We start from the raw sequence: 15,000 nt of genomic DNA, 5'->3' as shown, positions 1-15,000 counted from the left end.
TGATAATATAATAGTCTTCCCACAGAATCCTCTTCTGTCTGACCATTTTTTAATAACCTTTGAGTTCATACTACCGGACTATAAGCCTTTGTGTAGAAGCTTCTACAGCAGATGTTTATCTGATAGTGCTGTAGCCAAATTTAAGGAAGTGATTCCTTCAGCATTGAATTCAATGCCATGTCTAACTGTAACAGAGGACTTGTCTGCTTCCTTTAGCCACCACAAATAGTACCATCTTGTGTAGTACTACAGGCTCATTATGGACATCTCTCGACTCTATTGCACCTCTGAAAAAGAAGATAATTAAACAAAGAAGGCTAGCACCATGGTATAGCAGCAGACTCGTAAATTAAGCAAGGGCACGTAAATCTGAACGCAATGGCCACTAAACTGGAAGAATCTCATCTAGTCTGGCAGATATCTCAAAACATACAGGAAGGCTCTCCGTAATGCCAGAGCAGCCTACTACTCTTCATTAATAGAGGAGAATGAACAACCCAGGTTTCTCTTCAGCACTGTAGCCAGGCTAACAGAGAATCACAGCTCTACTGAACCATATTCCTTTAGGTCTACAGTAGCAATGACTTCATGAGCTTCTTTAATGTAAGATTATAACTATTAGAGACAAAATCCATCACCTCTTGCCCTCAACAGGCATGTCTGCATTCATACAGCAAGTTTGGAAACAGCTGTAAAACCTGTTATGTATTTTAGACTGTTCTTCCCCATCGACCTTCATCAATAACTTTAATCATTTCTGCAGCTAAGCCGTCAACCTGTCTCTTGACTCCATCCCAACCAGGTTGCTCAAGGATGTTTTACCTCTAGTTAGTCATTCTTTATTGGATACGTTAATCTGTCTTTATTATCAGGTATGTTACCACAGTCCTTAAGGTAGCTGTAATTAAACTCTTCTTAAAAAGCCCACTCTAGACCCAGAGGTCTTAGCCAACTACAGACCGATATCAAACCTTCCCTTTCTGTCTAAGTACTTGAGACTGTAGCTAATCAGCTGTGTGGACTTTCTCCATAACAATGTTATTTGAGGATTTCCAGTCAGGATTAGAGTGCATCAGCACAGAGACTGCATTGTCAATTACAAATGACCTCCTAATGGCATCAGACAAAGGCTCATCTCTGTACTTGTCTGTTAGATCTTAGTGCTGCATTTGACACCATTGACCATCAATTCTTTTACAGAGACTGGAACTCAAACTGGCATCAAAGGAACCGCCCTAAGCTGGTTTAAGTCGTATTTCTTAGATCGATCTCAGTTGTTCATGTCAATGATGAATCCTCCATGCAGACCAAAGTTTGTCCTGGAGTTCCAACAGGTTCTGTACTTGGACCACTTCTATTCAGTTTTATATGCTTCCTTTAGGGAACATCATTAGGAATCACCTATCAATTTTATATGTTATGCTGACGACACCCCAATATATTTATCGATCAAGCCTGATGAAACCATGCAGTTAACTAAACTCCAAGCCTGTCTTAAGGATATAAAAAGTTGGATGACGACAATTTTTTATGTTAAATTTAGACCAAACTGAAGTTCTTGTAATTGGACCCAAACACCTCAGAAACTCTCTTTCTAGAGACTTGTTACTTTAGATGGGATCACCCTGGCCTCCAGCTCCACTGTAAAGAATCTTGGAGTTGTTTTTGATCAGGATTTGTCCTTTAACGTCACATAAACAAATTCCGAGGACTGCATTCTTCCACTTACGTAACATCACTAAAATCAGACACATTGTCTCAAGCGATGGACAGAAAAACTAGTCCACGCATTTGTTACTTCAAGGCTGGACTATTGTAACTCTTTGTTATCAGGCTCTCAATAAGTCTCTGAGGACTTTGCAGTTAATTCAGAATGCTGCTGCACGTGTTTCGACAGGAACCAAGATCAGAGTCACATCTCTCCCATTCTGGCTTCTTTGCATTGGCTACCTGTTAAATCTAGAATAGAATTTAAATTTCTCCTTACTTACAAAGCTCTTCATGGTCGGCACCCTATATCTAAAGAGGCTCATAGTACCTTACTACCCCTCTAGAACACCATTTTATCATTCATTGTAATTCATTGTCATTTTATCAGTCACTGTAATTCATTGTCATTTTATCATCATTGTAATTCATTGTCATTGTTCTTCATTGTAATTCATTGTCATTTTATCAGTCATTGTAATTTCATTGTCATTTATCATTTCATTGTTAATCATTGTCATTTTATCATTCATTGTAATTCATTGTCATTTTATTCATTCATTGTTATTCATTGTCATTTTATCATTTCATGTAATTCATTGTCATTTTATCAGTCATTGTAATTGTACAATATGTTTGTGTTGATTTGTTCTGTACACTGACATCTATTGCACGTCTGTCCGTCCTGGGAGAGGGATCCCTCCTCTGTGGCTCTTCCTGAGGTTTCTTCCACCTTTTTTCCCTGTTAAAGGTTTTTGTGGGCAAGTTTTTCCTCACTGGAACCGAGGGTCTAAGGACAGAGGGTGTCACTCCCTGTACAGATTGTAAAGCCTCAGAGGAAAATGGACTTTGTGACTTTGGACTGTACAAATAAAACCTGATCTGATTTGATTATAGTGTGACGATTAAACCTCGTCAGTGTCATGTGATGATGATGATGATGATGATGATGATGATGATGATGATGATGATGTTGATGTTGATGATGATGATGATAATGATGATGATGATGATAAGTGGACTGAGTTTTTTGACTGAACATGACCACAAAGAACCAATCAATCAATGACTCACTAATCAATCAGGTCAGGTCTGATCATTCAGGAATGTTTGTGTCAGAACGTCAGCAGAACGTCAGCAGAACGTCAGCAGAATGTCAGCAGAACGTGGCGTGCAGGCATTGGAAATGAATTCAACCAACCAATCATCTGTCACCTTGATGATGTCATCAGTGTCATGTGCTGAAACAGGAAGTGATGCAGCCAAAGAGGACGACCTGCTGATGGTCACATGACCAGCAGAGGTGGCTAAGCTAACGAGCTAACGGTACAGGACTGACCTGTGGTCTGATGCTGCACCGTGTCACTGAGGTCCTGCAGGTGGAGCAGCAGGACCAGAGACCCGGCTCCGAGCAGCAGGAGCAACCAGAGCGAGCAGAGGAGCGAGCAGGGCAGCTTCATGACCGCTGATCTGCAGAGTCCACGAGTCCTCAACGAGTCCACCACGAGTCTACGAGTTCTCAACGTGTCCTCCACAAGTGTACGAGTCCTCAACAAGTCCTCCACGAGTCCTCAACGAGTTCTCAACGAGTCCACGAGTCCTCCACGAGTCTACAAGTTCTCAACGTGTCCTCCGCAAGTGTACGAGTCCTCAACAAGTCCTCAACAAGTCCTCCACGAGTCCTCCACGAGTCCACGAGTTCTCAACGTGTCCTCCACGAGTCCTCAACGAGTCCACGAGGCCTCTACGAGTGTACGAGTCCTCAACGAGTCCTCAACGAGTCCACCACGAGTCCTCAACGTGTCCTCCACGAGTGCTCAACAAGTCCTCCACAAGTCCTCCACGAGTCTACAAGTCTTCCACGAGTCTACGAGTCCTCCATGAGTCCTCAACGAGTCCACCACAAGTCCAACACAAGTCCTCCACGCTGGTCCAAGATCAGCCACGACGGCACCACCTGAGGGGGGACCAGGGGCAACGTTAGACCTGGTCCAGACTGTCCAGAACAACACAGTTATATAGTTCATATATGTGTGTGTGTGTGTTACCTGTGTGTGTGTGTATGTGTGTGTGCGTGTGTGTGTGTGTCAAAGAACGTCCTGCTGACTGCACACTTCCTGTTCCCATGAGGCCACGCGGGAACATCTGTTTCTCAAACCGCTTTGCTCAGCAGGTGAGACTGCACACACACACACACATACACACATACACACACACACACACACACGCATACACACATACACACACACACACACACACACATACACACACACACACACACACACACACACATACACACACACACACACACACACACATCACCATGATGAGATTATAATCTGATAATCCTTTATTCACAGATCACAATCTGACAGATTCATCTACACGCCAGAACCAGGACTAGGACCAGGACTAGGACCAGAACCAGAACCAGGACTAGGACCAGAACCAGGACCAGGACCAGAACCAGGACTAGGACCAGAACCAGGACCAGGACCAGAACCAGGACTAGGACTAGGGCCAGAACCAGAACCAGGACTAGCAGTACAGAGTCAAAGTTAACATTAGCATGGTGTTAGCTGTTAGCGTTTAGCTAACACGCTAACTGTAACTGAAGCTAAGCTAAGGGCTAGCTGTTAGCTTAGCAGTGTGTGTTAGCTCGTAGCTTGTGATGAATGAGTTCTTTCCTCTGACCCCGTCCACCTGACTCCTCTTCCTCCTCTCTCTCTTCCTCTTCCTCCTCTCTCTCTTCCTCCTCCTCCTCTCTCTCTCCTCCTCCTCCTCTCTCTCTCCTCCTCCTCCTCTTCTTCTTCTTGCTCTTCCTCCTCTCTCTCTTCCTCTTCGTCCTCTTCCTCCTCTTTCCTCCTCCTTTTCCTCTCCTTCTTGTTTTGTTGACATTTCTAGGTCGTCATGTTCAGCTGAAGTCTTTTTATCTTTTTCCTGCTTCTTCCCTCACTGTCGTTCAGACACAGTCATAGTTATCGTGTTGTTAGCATGCTGTTAGCGTGTTGTTAGCGTGTTGTTAGCATGCTGTTAGCGTGTTGTTAGCATGCTGTTAGCGTGTTGCTAGCGTGTTGTTAACGTGCTGTTAGCGTGTTGTTAACGTGCTGTTAGCATGTTGTTAGACCTTGGTGGACCTTGGTGGATCTTCAGGACCTTGGTGGACCTTGGTGGATCTTCAGGACCTTGGTGGACCTTGGTGGGCCCTCAGGACCTTGGTGGACCTTGGTGGACCCTCAGGACCTTGGTGGACCTTGGTGGGCCCTCAGGACCTTGGTGGACCTTGGTGGGCCCTCAGGACCTGCACACAGTTTTTCTGGGAAGCAGAGCTGTGTTTAATGTATTATTCACACGCCAGCCCAGAATACCTGTCCTCTGTGGATCAGGTGACATGCTGTGACGGACCAGGCTGGACTGTGGTTTGTCTCTTCAGTCTGGAGGACAGATCGGGTTTCCTCTGTAGGCACTGAAGCTGGAACCTGAACCTGCATCACTGAAGACCCAATTCAGGTTCTTTAAACGTTAGAGCAACGTTTCACTGAGTCAACGTACACAACGCTGACAAGCTTTAATCAACAACACGTCATTAGCTCATGTCAGCTCATGTTAGCTGCTGTTAGCTGCTGTTAGCTCATGTTAGCTACTGTTAGCTCATGTTAGCTGCTGTTAGCTCATGTTAGCTCATGTTAGCTGCTGTTAGCTGCTGTTAGCTCATGTTAGCTGCTGTTAGCTCATGTCAGCTCATGTTAGCTGCTGTTAGCTGCTGTTAACTCATGTTAGCTGCTGTTAGCTCAGTATGTTAGCTCGTGTTAGCTGCTGTTAGCTACTGTTAGCTCAGTATGTTAGCTCGTGTTAGCTCATGTTAGCTGCTGTTAGCTACTGTTAGCTCAGTATGTTAGCTTGTGTTAGCTGCTGTTAGCTCAGTATGTTAGCTTGTGTTAGCTCATGTTAGCTGCTGTTAGCTCATGTTAGCTCAGTTTGGTAGCCGGGCTGCCTGCCTGTGTTACTGTCAGACCACTGACAGAGAGTGTATGGAGTTATTTTTGTCTCAAATATATCTGTAAACGCACAAAGAGTGATCTACAAATGTTCCTTGATTTGCTATCCAAATACAAATTTCTAATTCGTAACTTGTATTTTGGTTTTTACAAATACACGTGTATTTGTAAATATATTGGGTATTTGTAAATATATAATTTCTCATTTGTAAAACTGAAAATTCTGTTTGTGAAGCGTGCTTCAGCATTTGTGGATCACCATTCACACACACGCATCTCTTTCCTCAGTGACGGATTTCTGAGACGTTCTTGTCGGATCCGACAGATCCACAAACAAATATTCATGATTCACAAACGGCCCGCCCTCCTCACCACTAGGTGGCAGTGATGTTCTGTGTGTATATTGAACATTATATTTATTCAGTTTTAAGATATATCAGCATTGTTTGATGTTTTACTTCTAAATCTATGTTGAATGGAGCGGAGCCGGTGTCGTGCCAGAACCAGAGCTGGGAGCAAGCAATGTACCCGGGCTCAGCAGCCTCTACGGACATAATGGCAGAGGAGAAGAGAGCGAAGAGGACGCTGACTCTCATCACTGTGACGTCAGACCCTGAGCGCGTCATGTGACTCTGTGTTTATACAGCTGTAATAATAAACACACCCACCCTGCTCCACCTCCTCCACCCACAACACCTCCTCAACCACCTGCTCCAACATCAGCTGAGCTCTACAATCAGGAGGTCAGCGTAACACAGGTGAAGACAGACAGACAGGTGGAGACAGACAGACAGGCAGACAGACAGGTGGAGACAGACAGACAGACAGACACGTGGAGACAGACAGACAGACAGGCAGACAGACAGGTGAAGACAGACAGACAGACAGGTGGAGACAGACAGACAGACAGACAGACAGGTGGAGACAGACAGACAGACAGACAGACAGACAGACAGACAGACAGACAGACAGGTGAAGACAGACAGACAGACAGACAGACAGGTGGAGACAGACAGACAGACAGACACACAGGTGAAGACAGACAGACAGACAGGTAGACAGGTGAAGACAGACAGACAGACAGACAGACAGGTGGAGACAGACAGACAGGCAGACAGACAGACACACAGACAGGTGAAGACAGACAGACAGACAGACAGACAGACAGGTAGACAGGTGAAGACAGACAGGTAGACAGACAGGCAGACAGACAGACACACAGACAGGTGGAGACAGACAGACAGACAGACAGACAGACAGACAGACATGTGAAGACAGTTAAATACAAGTATATACAAGTTAAATTGAGGTCTGTACACAGCTGTTCGTGTGTGTGTGTGTGTGTGTGTGTGTGTGTGTGTGTGTGTGTCATAAAGTTCGTCCGTCGGACCGGACCGAACCTTCCGGTTCGGTTCTCTTTGTTTGAGCCGGTTAAGAATTGGCGGCACTGTGGCCGCTGAGCTGCCCGGTTTTGCTCACCTGTGTGCGGGGAGCCGCGTGGACGCTGCCGGCGGAGTTCACCGGTCCTGTAAAGTCCGCTGCTCCCGGTGCTCCCGGTGCTCCCGGTGCTCCGTTCAGCTCCGTTTCCCGTGAAGAAGATGATGAGAGGTCCAGAGCGGGAACAAACCGAGTCAACCGAACACCGTGACATCCAGGGTTCCCGCTGAAACGTCCGCTTGGTGTGATGACCGGGACCGACCGGCGGGGAAAACGCCCAAAGTTGCGCACGGAGATCCGGAGAGAGTCCCGGTGGACGGGCGAGGACAAGATGACGTCAAGTTCACGGAGAGAAGGACACACACACCGGATGCTAGGCTGTCACACCTTCACGGTAAAAGCACGCAGTTATCCCGTTATTATTTTGAAATGATCCCACACTACATTCTAATGTTTTTATCAATACATTTAATATTTATGGCCATCGTTAAAGGTTAATTAGTGTTAATTTGGTGTAATTAGTTACTATAACTTAATTAATGATGTTTGATGTCATCAGTCACATTCTTTGATGATCTTTACTTATTTAAATTATTTTTACCAGTTCATTGAATTATACAGGACTTTTATTTTTTATAACTTTATTTTAGGCGTTTTCAGTTATACAGAAATAAACATACACACATACATACACATATACATACACATATACATACACATATACATACACATATACAAACATACATACAAACATACATACATATACAAACATACATACAAACATACATACATATACAAACATACATACATACATACAAACATACATACATATACAAACATACATACATATACAAACATACATACATACATATACAAACATACACACATATACAAACATACATACATATACAAAAATACACACATATACAAACTAGAAACATAGTCCCATATTGGTACCCTCCCCATGGGACCATTACCAAAAAGAGACTAGAGAGCGCGCTTAGATAACACGATCTGTTAGATAATACAGGACTTTTATTGTGGTGGTAACCGGAATCAGCGACTCTTATTGTGGAGGACTTGACCGTATGCATATATTTGTGTGTGTGTGTGTGTGTGTGTGTGTGTGTGTGTGTGTCGTCTCCGGGGACCTCCGGTACACCAGGCAACAGAGATCCAAAGAGGAGAGCAGGAGGGCGGGCAGACAGGTGAGAGAGCCCTGGGAGAGATGACGATGATCCAGAGAGAGCTGAGGAGGAGCTTAACACACAAACAACTCTGTCTGTGTGTGTGTGTGTGTGTGTGTGTGTGTGCTTGTGTAGGTGTGTGTGAGAGTGTGTGTGTATGTGTGTGTGTTTGTGTGTGTGTGTGTTTCCTCAGAGAGTCAGGCTTTTATTTTGAAGGATGAACACTTATTTTAAGAAACTTCCTGTCACTAAAATAAAGAGATTAATTATTATGTTTATTGTTATTGTTGTTTTAGAAGTTTACATTCACTGAGCTCAAACCTGAAACTGAAATGTTCTGATAATAGCTGGACATTAGCTGGATGTTAGCCAAACATTCGGGTCGAAATCGGGTCATCTGAATCCATGTGGACTTTCCAGCCTTCATCTTTTTTTCAACTCATGAAACTGAACTGAGTTTTGAGCAAACGCTAACGTCACCATCAGAACCTTTGATGAGCTTCAGGACCAGGACACATCTTTACAGAACACGATCAAACCATCTGCGACTGTCTGGAGGTCCAGAGGAGTCACAGTTGGATCTACTCCACATGGGTTCTGGAGTTTGGGGTTCGCTTGTGTTTGGTCCAGCAGCTGTCGAGCTGATGAGCTGTCTGAACCGGGTCAGGTAGAATATCGGGCCAATGAACAGTCCGAAGTTTGGAAACACAAGCAGAAAGTTCAGGACGGAGCACTGTGCAGGACTGATGGCCTGTGATGGGTCCGAGGTGATCACAACCACATACGGAATCAGAGCCACCACCGGAGAGTACGCCATGGCCGACGGGACCACCACAGCCACGATATTCTTCAGAGCTCTTCTCTTTAGCGGCACATTCAACCCAGAACCTTGGCCCGGTCTACTCTCACTCAACACCCAGACGATCCCTAGCAGACACAGCAGCATGACCAGGAACAGCGCAGAGATGGTGATGGACAGGTACAGTGCCATGGTGAACACCCCAAGGAAGTATCCTATCAGGCCCATGGCGAAGGTCAGAACCCAGGCACAAGAGCACAGAACCATATGGTACACCCATCGCCCCAGTTTGATGTAGGCGACGGGCCGAGCAGCCGCCATGTACCGCTCCAAACACATGAAGGTCAACAGCAGTGGGCAGCTGAAGACGTTCAGAGCGAACAGGGCTTCACGGACTCTGTGGACGGTCTCAGAGGTCTCATGGAGAGTCGTGTGGAGGTCAAGAGGCAGACAGAGACAGTACAGGATGTCCATGACGGACACGTTGAAACCCAACACCTCAGGCGGTGTCATGACCCGCTTCCTGTCCAGCAGGATCCACATTAACCCCACGTTAGCTGGAAAGGCCATCAGCAGGATGAAGAGCTTCACTCCAAACCAGCTCATCTTCCCAGTGTCAACGTGACACTCGTCCATCATGTCCATCAAACGTGACATGAAGAAAATAAAAGACCCATCAAAACCTACACCTACTGAATTATTGGTGCTGATGTCACTTTGATTGACAGAGGATGAAGTTGAGTTGTTTCCCATTCTGACGAGTCTCCTGGAATAAAGGCGAATCATTAGTTTATTAATTTTTACATCAAATTAACCTGAGAGTTCTGATGACATCACAGGTTCTGTCTGTCCGGGTTGACCAGAGTCTTTGGGCCTGGGTCCAGATGTGAATGGGAGCTCAGTGGTGAGCACCTGGCTGGACTGTGGGACTCAGCTGTGTACAGCCCAAAAGAACTACACGACCTGCTCTGATCCTCATGAACAGTCCACCAGACAAGCTCAGGTGGGTTTGTTACCTGTCCATGACACTAACCACAGACTGTTGATTATTGTAGCGTGTGGCTTCAAACAGGAAAATAAAATTAAACATTTAGATTCTTCTCTGGGTTTTTTGTTTATTTAAAGTATCTTTAATATTTGAAGTCTCTGACCTGATGAAGATCTGTCAGCTGCTCTCTGCGTGATGAAGAGTCTCTGTCCTTTGAACAGGTTCTGGTGGACTGTAGCACTCCAGTGGACTCTGTTGGACTCTCTCAGACCCTCAGAGGACGTCTGCATAAAGGACTCATCTGGGTTGTGAATATGATCTTTGAGTTTCTGTCGTCATGAAAATTTCCCCATAATGCAAATTTGTCCGGAAAAGTGAAAATGTGTGGGTGAACACCTGAGGAGTCAGGACCATGACCGAGACCATGACCATGACCGAGACCATGACCAGGACCAGGACCAAGACCAAGACCAAGACCAAGACCAAAACCAAAACCATGGCCGGGACCAAAATCAGCACCTTTACTCCACCTGTACTCCACCTGTACTCCGCCCTCTATACTCCAGCTGTACTCCACCTGTGCACCTTCTGGGCTCTGCCACTTGTAGATAGGTGGCTGTATTAAGGATGGAAGAGGGGGAGTACAGGCGCCTGGTGGAGGACATTGTGAGGTGGTGCAGGTCCAACCATCTGCAGCTGAACACCTCGAAGGAGATGGTGGCGAAGGAACAAACGTCATCTCCAACCCGTCCATGGAGGAGGTCGATGTGGAGGTGATCAGGACTGCAGCTGGACATCAAACATGGACACTGTCCAAAGGAAAGGACAGAGCCGTCTGTACGTCCTAAGAAGACTGAGGTCCTTCAACATCTGCACACACTGCTGCAGATGTTTGACCAGTCTGTGGTGGACAACGTCTTCTTCTGTGTTGTGGTATGAAGAGGGACGCTCGACTGGACAGACTGGTGGACAGGCTAGCTCAGTGGTGACAGTGGCAGAGAGGACATTCAGTGTCTACAGCCTAACTTCAATGTTCGAATAGTTTTTATCTATTTTCTAATTAAAAAATTGTATTGTTATTTTTTACTCTAAGTTTTCTATCATAACGATCTTTAAGTTTAATTTGATGCTGATTATCATTATCTCCGTTATTTCTTAATGCATGTTTACTCCGTCTTCTATGCAGCTGGATCTCCTGTGCTCCATCCTCTGTACCCCGCCTGTTACTCCACCTCCACCTCAAATGTTAGACTGAGAAAAGAAATCTGACCCTCCATGTTTGTGACGGAGCAGCTGCAGGAAACACGGGAAGACCACTGCTAAAACACCACGACATACACCAAACAAATCATCTGCTTCACGTGTTGTCACACGTAACGGGTTTCATCTAAAGATTCACCTGTCACTGAAACTGTCTGTGATTGCTCGTCTGTGTCTGTCCTGTCCTGTCTGTCTGCGTTCTGATCATCAAACTCCAATGCTCTGTACATCATTTTATCCATTTTCATTGTATTCATGTCATTTTCAGTCATTGTAATTCATTGTCACTTTTTATCAGTCAATTGTACTTCCCATTGTCATTTTATCAGTCATTGTAATTCATTGTTCCATTTTGTCGCGTCATTGTAATTCATCTGCTCATTTTATCAGTTTCATTGGTAATATTGTTACAATTCTGTTTGTGTTGATTTGTTTTCTGCTACCAGAATCTATTGCACGCTCTGTCCGTCCTGGGAGAGGGATCCTTCCTACTTGGCTCTTCTGCGGGTTTCTTCCACCTTTTTCCCCTGTTAAAGGTTTTTTGTGGGCTAAGTTTTGTCTCACTGTGAATCGGGGGTCTAAGGACAGAGGGTGTCACTCCCCGTACCGATTGTCCAAAGCACTCAGGAGGGAATCGGAAATATGGACTTTGTTGTACTTTGGGACTCTTACAAATAATAAACCCTGTATCTGATTTGATTTGATCAAACTCACACCAATGAATTGATATAACGAAATTAGTCTATCATTTTTGTGGATTTGAACTGGTATTCAATAATCTATATAAGTATACATCTAAGTACAAAGAAATAGATTTGTGTTGTTTTATTTCTCTCTTGAGAATCATTTTTATTATTGATTATAGATATTGTTATTGATTATCGACTCCACAAACATTTAAAGATCATGAAGTGTTGAACTCTCTGAATCATCGTTAATTAAACTACTGTCTCCTGTTAGTTTTTATTACGACGCTTAGTTCTGTTTTGGTCTGATGTTCTACTTCTTCCAGGGAGGACAGACAGACTGATGTTCTGCAGAACGTAGTTCCGTTGACCGTTGCTTAGTTTCATCCACACTTGCTGTATTTGCAGATTACACTGTTCTGATCTGTTGCTGAATCAGCTCAGGACTTAGACGTATAGAGTCCTGCAAACACCGTGTTCCGTGTACCTACCTTCTAGCCTACCCCCTCCTCATTCCTTATAACCTCCTTGTTCCTACCCCGCACCCCTTCCTTGTCCCTGCGTGTCTTCTCTTCCCCTATTCTTCTCCTCCAACACCAGTTGTCGTTCGACTACACCAGCATGGTCCCAGGTCGCCTCTGCGCAGGTTCCTGGTATACCACGTTCTCGATGTGTCGCGTGTCTCTTAGCATTAGTTCGACTGCCCTCTGACGTTACGGGTTGTAGCTACCACGAGGACACGCGACGTCTGGGCATCATCTCTCGCAAGTCCCTGTGGACGAGGGGACACGAACACATCACCACCTGTACCCCACCCCTCCACAGACCCGGGAACCGAAACACATCACCACCTGTGACCTCACCAGGGACTTACGCGACCACCATCACCACCTCTCTACCTCCCCACAGCAGGGACACACGGACACCTCACCCACCTGTGACCCACTCACATTATTCATGAGCTGACCAGGACCACTAACCACCTGTGACATCACATGAGGGACCACCGGTGACACTCATAACCCACCTGTCCGACCTCTCCATTCTTAGAGTTGGATCTCATTGGACACCCACTTCACCATCTTTTGTGACCGCAAAGTTGAGGGACACGGACACGTCACACACCTCTGACCCTCACAGAGGGAACACGGAACCATCCCCACCTGTGCCACCCACAGGCAGTGACACGGACCTTCAATGCCACCTGTGACCTCACAGAGGGACACGGCCACATCCACACCCTGTGACCTCACAGAGGGACACGGACACATCACCACCTGTGACCTCACAGAGGGACACGGACACATCACCACCTGTGACCTCACAGAGGGACACGGACACATCACCACCTGTGACCTCACAGAGGGACACGGACACATCACCACCTGTGACCTCACAGAGGGACAGTGGTGTGTAGTTAGTGTGTAGTTTGTGTAGTGACCTCATCTTCTCCTTGGCTTCCTCGAAGCTCTCAGACACAAAGTAAACTTCCTGGAAGGTCGTGATCAGACACTCTTGGTTACACGTCGTCTTCGGGTCGAACATTTTCACACGGGCCTGATCAGACAGAGCATGCTGGGAAAAACATTAGTTAGTTAGTTAGTTAGTTAATGGTTGAATAAACATTTATGAAACATTCAGTCAGTCACATTGGTTTGGTCTGGTTTGGTCTGTTACCCTCAGCTCTCCAATGGACGACAGCAGACCGGCTCCGTACGCTCTCAGCTGACCGTCCTGTTTGCAGAGTCCGAACTCAATTGTGAAGAAATAACACTGAAGAGACACAACATACATGTTTACATACCACATACATGTCTGAAGTGAAGGAAAGTGGAAAGAAGCTGAAAGTGTAGGCACCATGGCCTGTGTGGGAGGCGTGACTTCTGGGAGACGTGACCTACACACTCACCGTGGCGAGTTTCTGGACGTCATCATCAGACGCTCCGAGAGATGCCAACCCGATCTCCTGAGAGAACTGAGCGAACTTTGGATCAGCCAGCAGGGGAACGTGACCAAGCAGCTCATGACACGTGTCACTGAAACACGCCAACAAACGTCACATGACTCCAGTGATACAGCACCTCATTGTGATGATGGTGACCACATGTGATGATGTGTATCAATGACACACAGGTGTGGTGGGTCACAGGTGTACTCACGGTTCAGGTGTGTACAGTGGGTCAGTACTGTGACGGACGTACTGAGTGCAGTTAAACACTCTGTAGGCCAAACCGGCCAGGAAGTCTCTGGGAGACAGGTAACCTGCGACAGGTCGCACCGTGAAACCTGATCTCTCTGAAACACAAGGTGAAACAGGAAGTGAGAAACACCACCTCTTCCAGTGAAACAGGAAGTGTGAACACAGGAAGTGTTGGACCTCGTAGAAACAGCGACACGTCCTCCAGCTGAGGGATGTTGTCCTCTCGGTATCCGCAGTGCTTGCTGAGGAGTGGCAGGTTCTTCAGGTACTCTCTGCAGGCGTGGGTCGGGTACAGTTTGGTCAGCTCTCTGAAGACCACGCCCCACGTCCGGACCTCCTCTGGGGTGTACTCAATACGAGGGATAGGCTGTCCACTGGGGAGGAGACAACACGTCACTAAAAGATCGTCTCCATGAATGCCCAGAATTCAAAGCGACACTTCACAGTTATTATAAATTATAGATCACATGATTACAAAACAATTCAAATGTCTGAAAAGGGACTTCATCATCACCATCATCACCACCATCATCACCATCATCACCATCATCACCATCATCATCATCATCATCACCATCATCACCATCATCATCATCACCATCATCATCACCATCACCATCATCATCACCATCATCATCATCATCATCACCATCATCACCTTCATCATCACCATCATCATCACCATCACCACCATCATCATCATCATCACCACCATCATCACCATCATCACCATCATCA

The 15,000-nt window shown here is 45.9% G+C and overlaps 3 protein-coding genes across 6 annotated transcripts in view; all 3 read right to left on the bottom strand.

The window, feature by feature from the left end:
• Positions 1 to 7,493, bottom strand: part of LOC104938294 (carbohydrate sulfotransferase 8) — a 16,084-nt gene extending 8,591 nt beyond the window's left edge. The window contains exons 1-3 of one of the 4 annotated variants that reach the window (XM_027275827.1): positions 7,185 to 7,311; positions 4,835 to 5,023; positions 3,047 to 3,664 (exon numbers count right to left, since the gene is read on the bottom strand). In XM_027275827.1, coding sequence (XP_027131628.1) covers positions 3,047 to 3,167 — 121 coding nt within the window. In that variant the 5' untranslated portion in view covers positions 3,168 to 3,664; positions 4,835 to 5,023; positions 7,185 to 7,311. The other 3 variants (XM_010754661.3, XM_027275826.1, XM_027275828.1) reach the window with 3 other exon arrangements.
• A 1,356-nt stretch (positions 7,494 to 8,849) lies between these two features.
• Positions 8,850 to 9,764, bottom strand: LOC104938297 (somatostatin receptor type 5). The gene has a single exon (XM_010754664.1). The coding sequence runs from the start codon at positions 9,762 to 9,764 to the stop codon at positions 8,850 to 8,852; it is 915 nt and encodes a 304-aa protein (XP_010752966.1).
• Positions 9,765 to 10,637: 873 nt separating this feature from the next.
• LOC104938290 (tryptophan 5-hydroxylase 2) overlaps positions 10,638 to 15,000 on the bottom strand; it is an 11,296-nt gene continuing 6,933 nt past the window's right edge. The window contains exons 6-12 of the mRNA XM_027275756.1: positions 14,440 to 14,636; positions 14,222 to 14,357; positions 13,972 to 14,098; positions 13,740 to 13,835; positions 13,311 to 13,637; positions 12,793 to 12,920; positions 10,638 to 10,905 (exon numbers count right to left, since the gene is read on the bottom strand). Coding sequence (XP_027131557.1) covers positions 10,638 to 10,905; positions 12,793 to 12,920; positions 13,311 to 13,637; positions 13,740 to 13,835; positions 13,972 to 14,098; positions 14,222 to 14,357; positions 14,440 to 14,636 — 1,279 coding nt within the window. The remainder of the gene's footprint in view (positions 10,906 to 12,792; positions 12,921 to 13,310; positions 13,638 to 13,739; positions 13,836 to 13,971; positions 14,099 to 14,221; positions 14,358 to 14,439; positions 14,637 to 15,000) is intronic.

The sequence above is a fragment of the Larimichthys crocea genome, unplaced genomic scaffold (assembly GCF_000972845.2).
Source record: "Larimichthys crocea isolate SSNF unplaced genomic scaffold, L_crocea_2.0 scaffold214, whole genome shotgun sequence".
In the NCBI taxonomy this organism is placed as follows: Eukaryota; Metazoa; Chordata; class Actinopteri; family Sciaenidae; genus Larimichthys; species Larimichthys crocea.
Note: the sequence above shows the minus strand (reverse complement) of the source record. Positions and strands in the feature narration are given on the sequence as shown.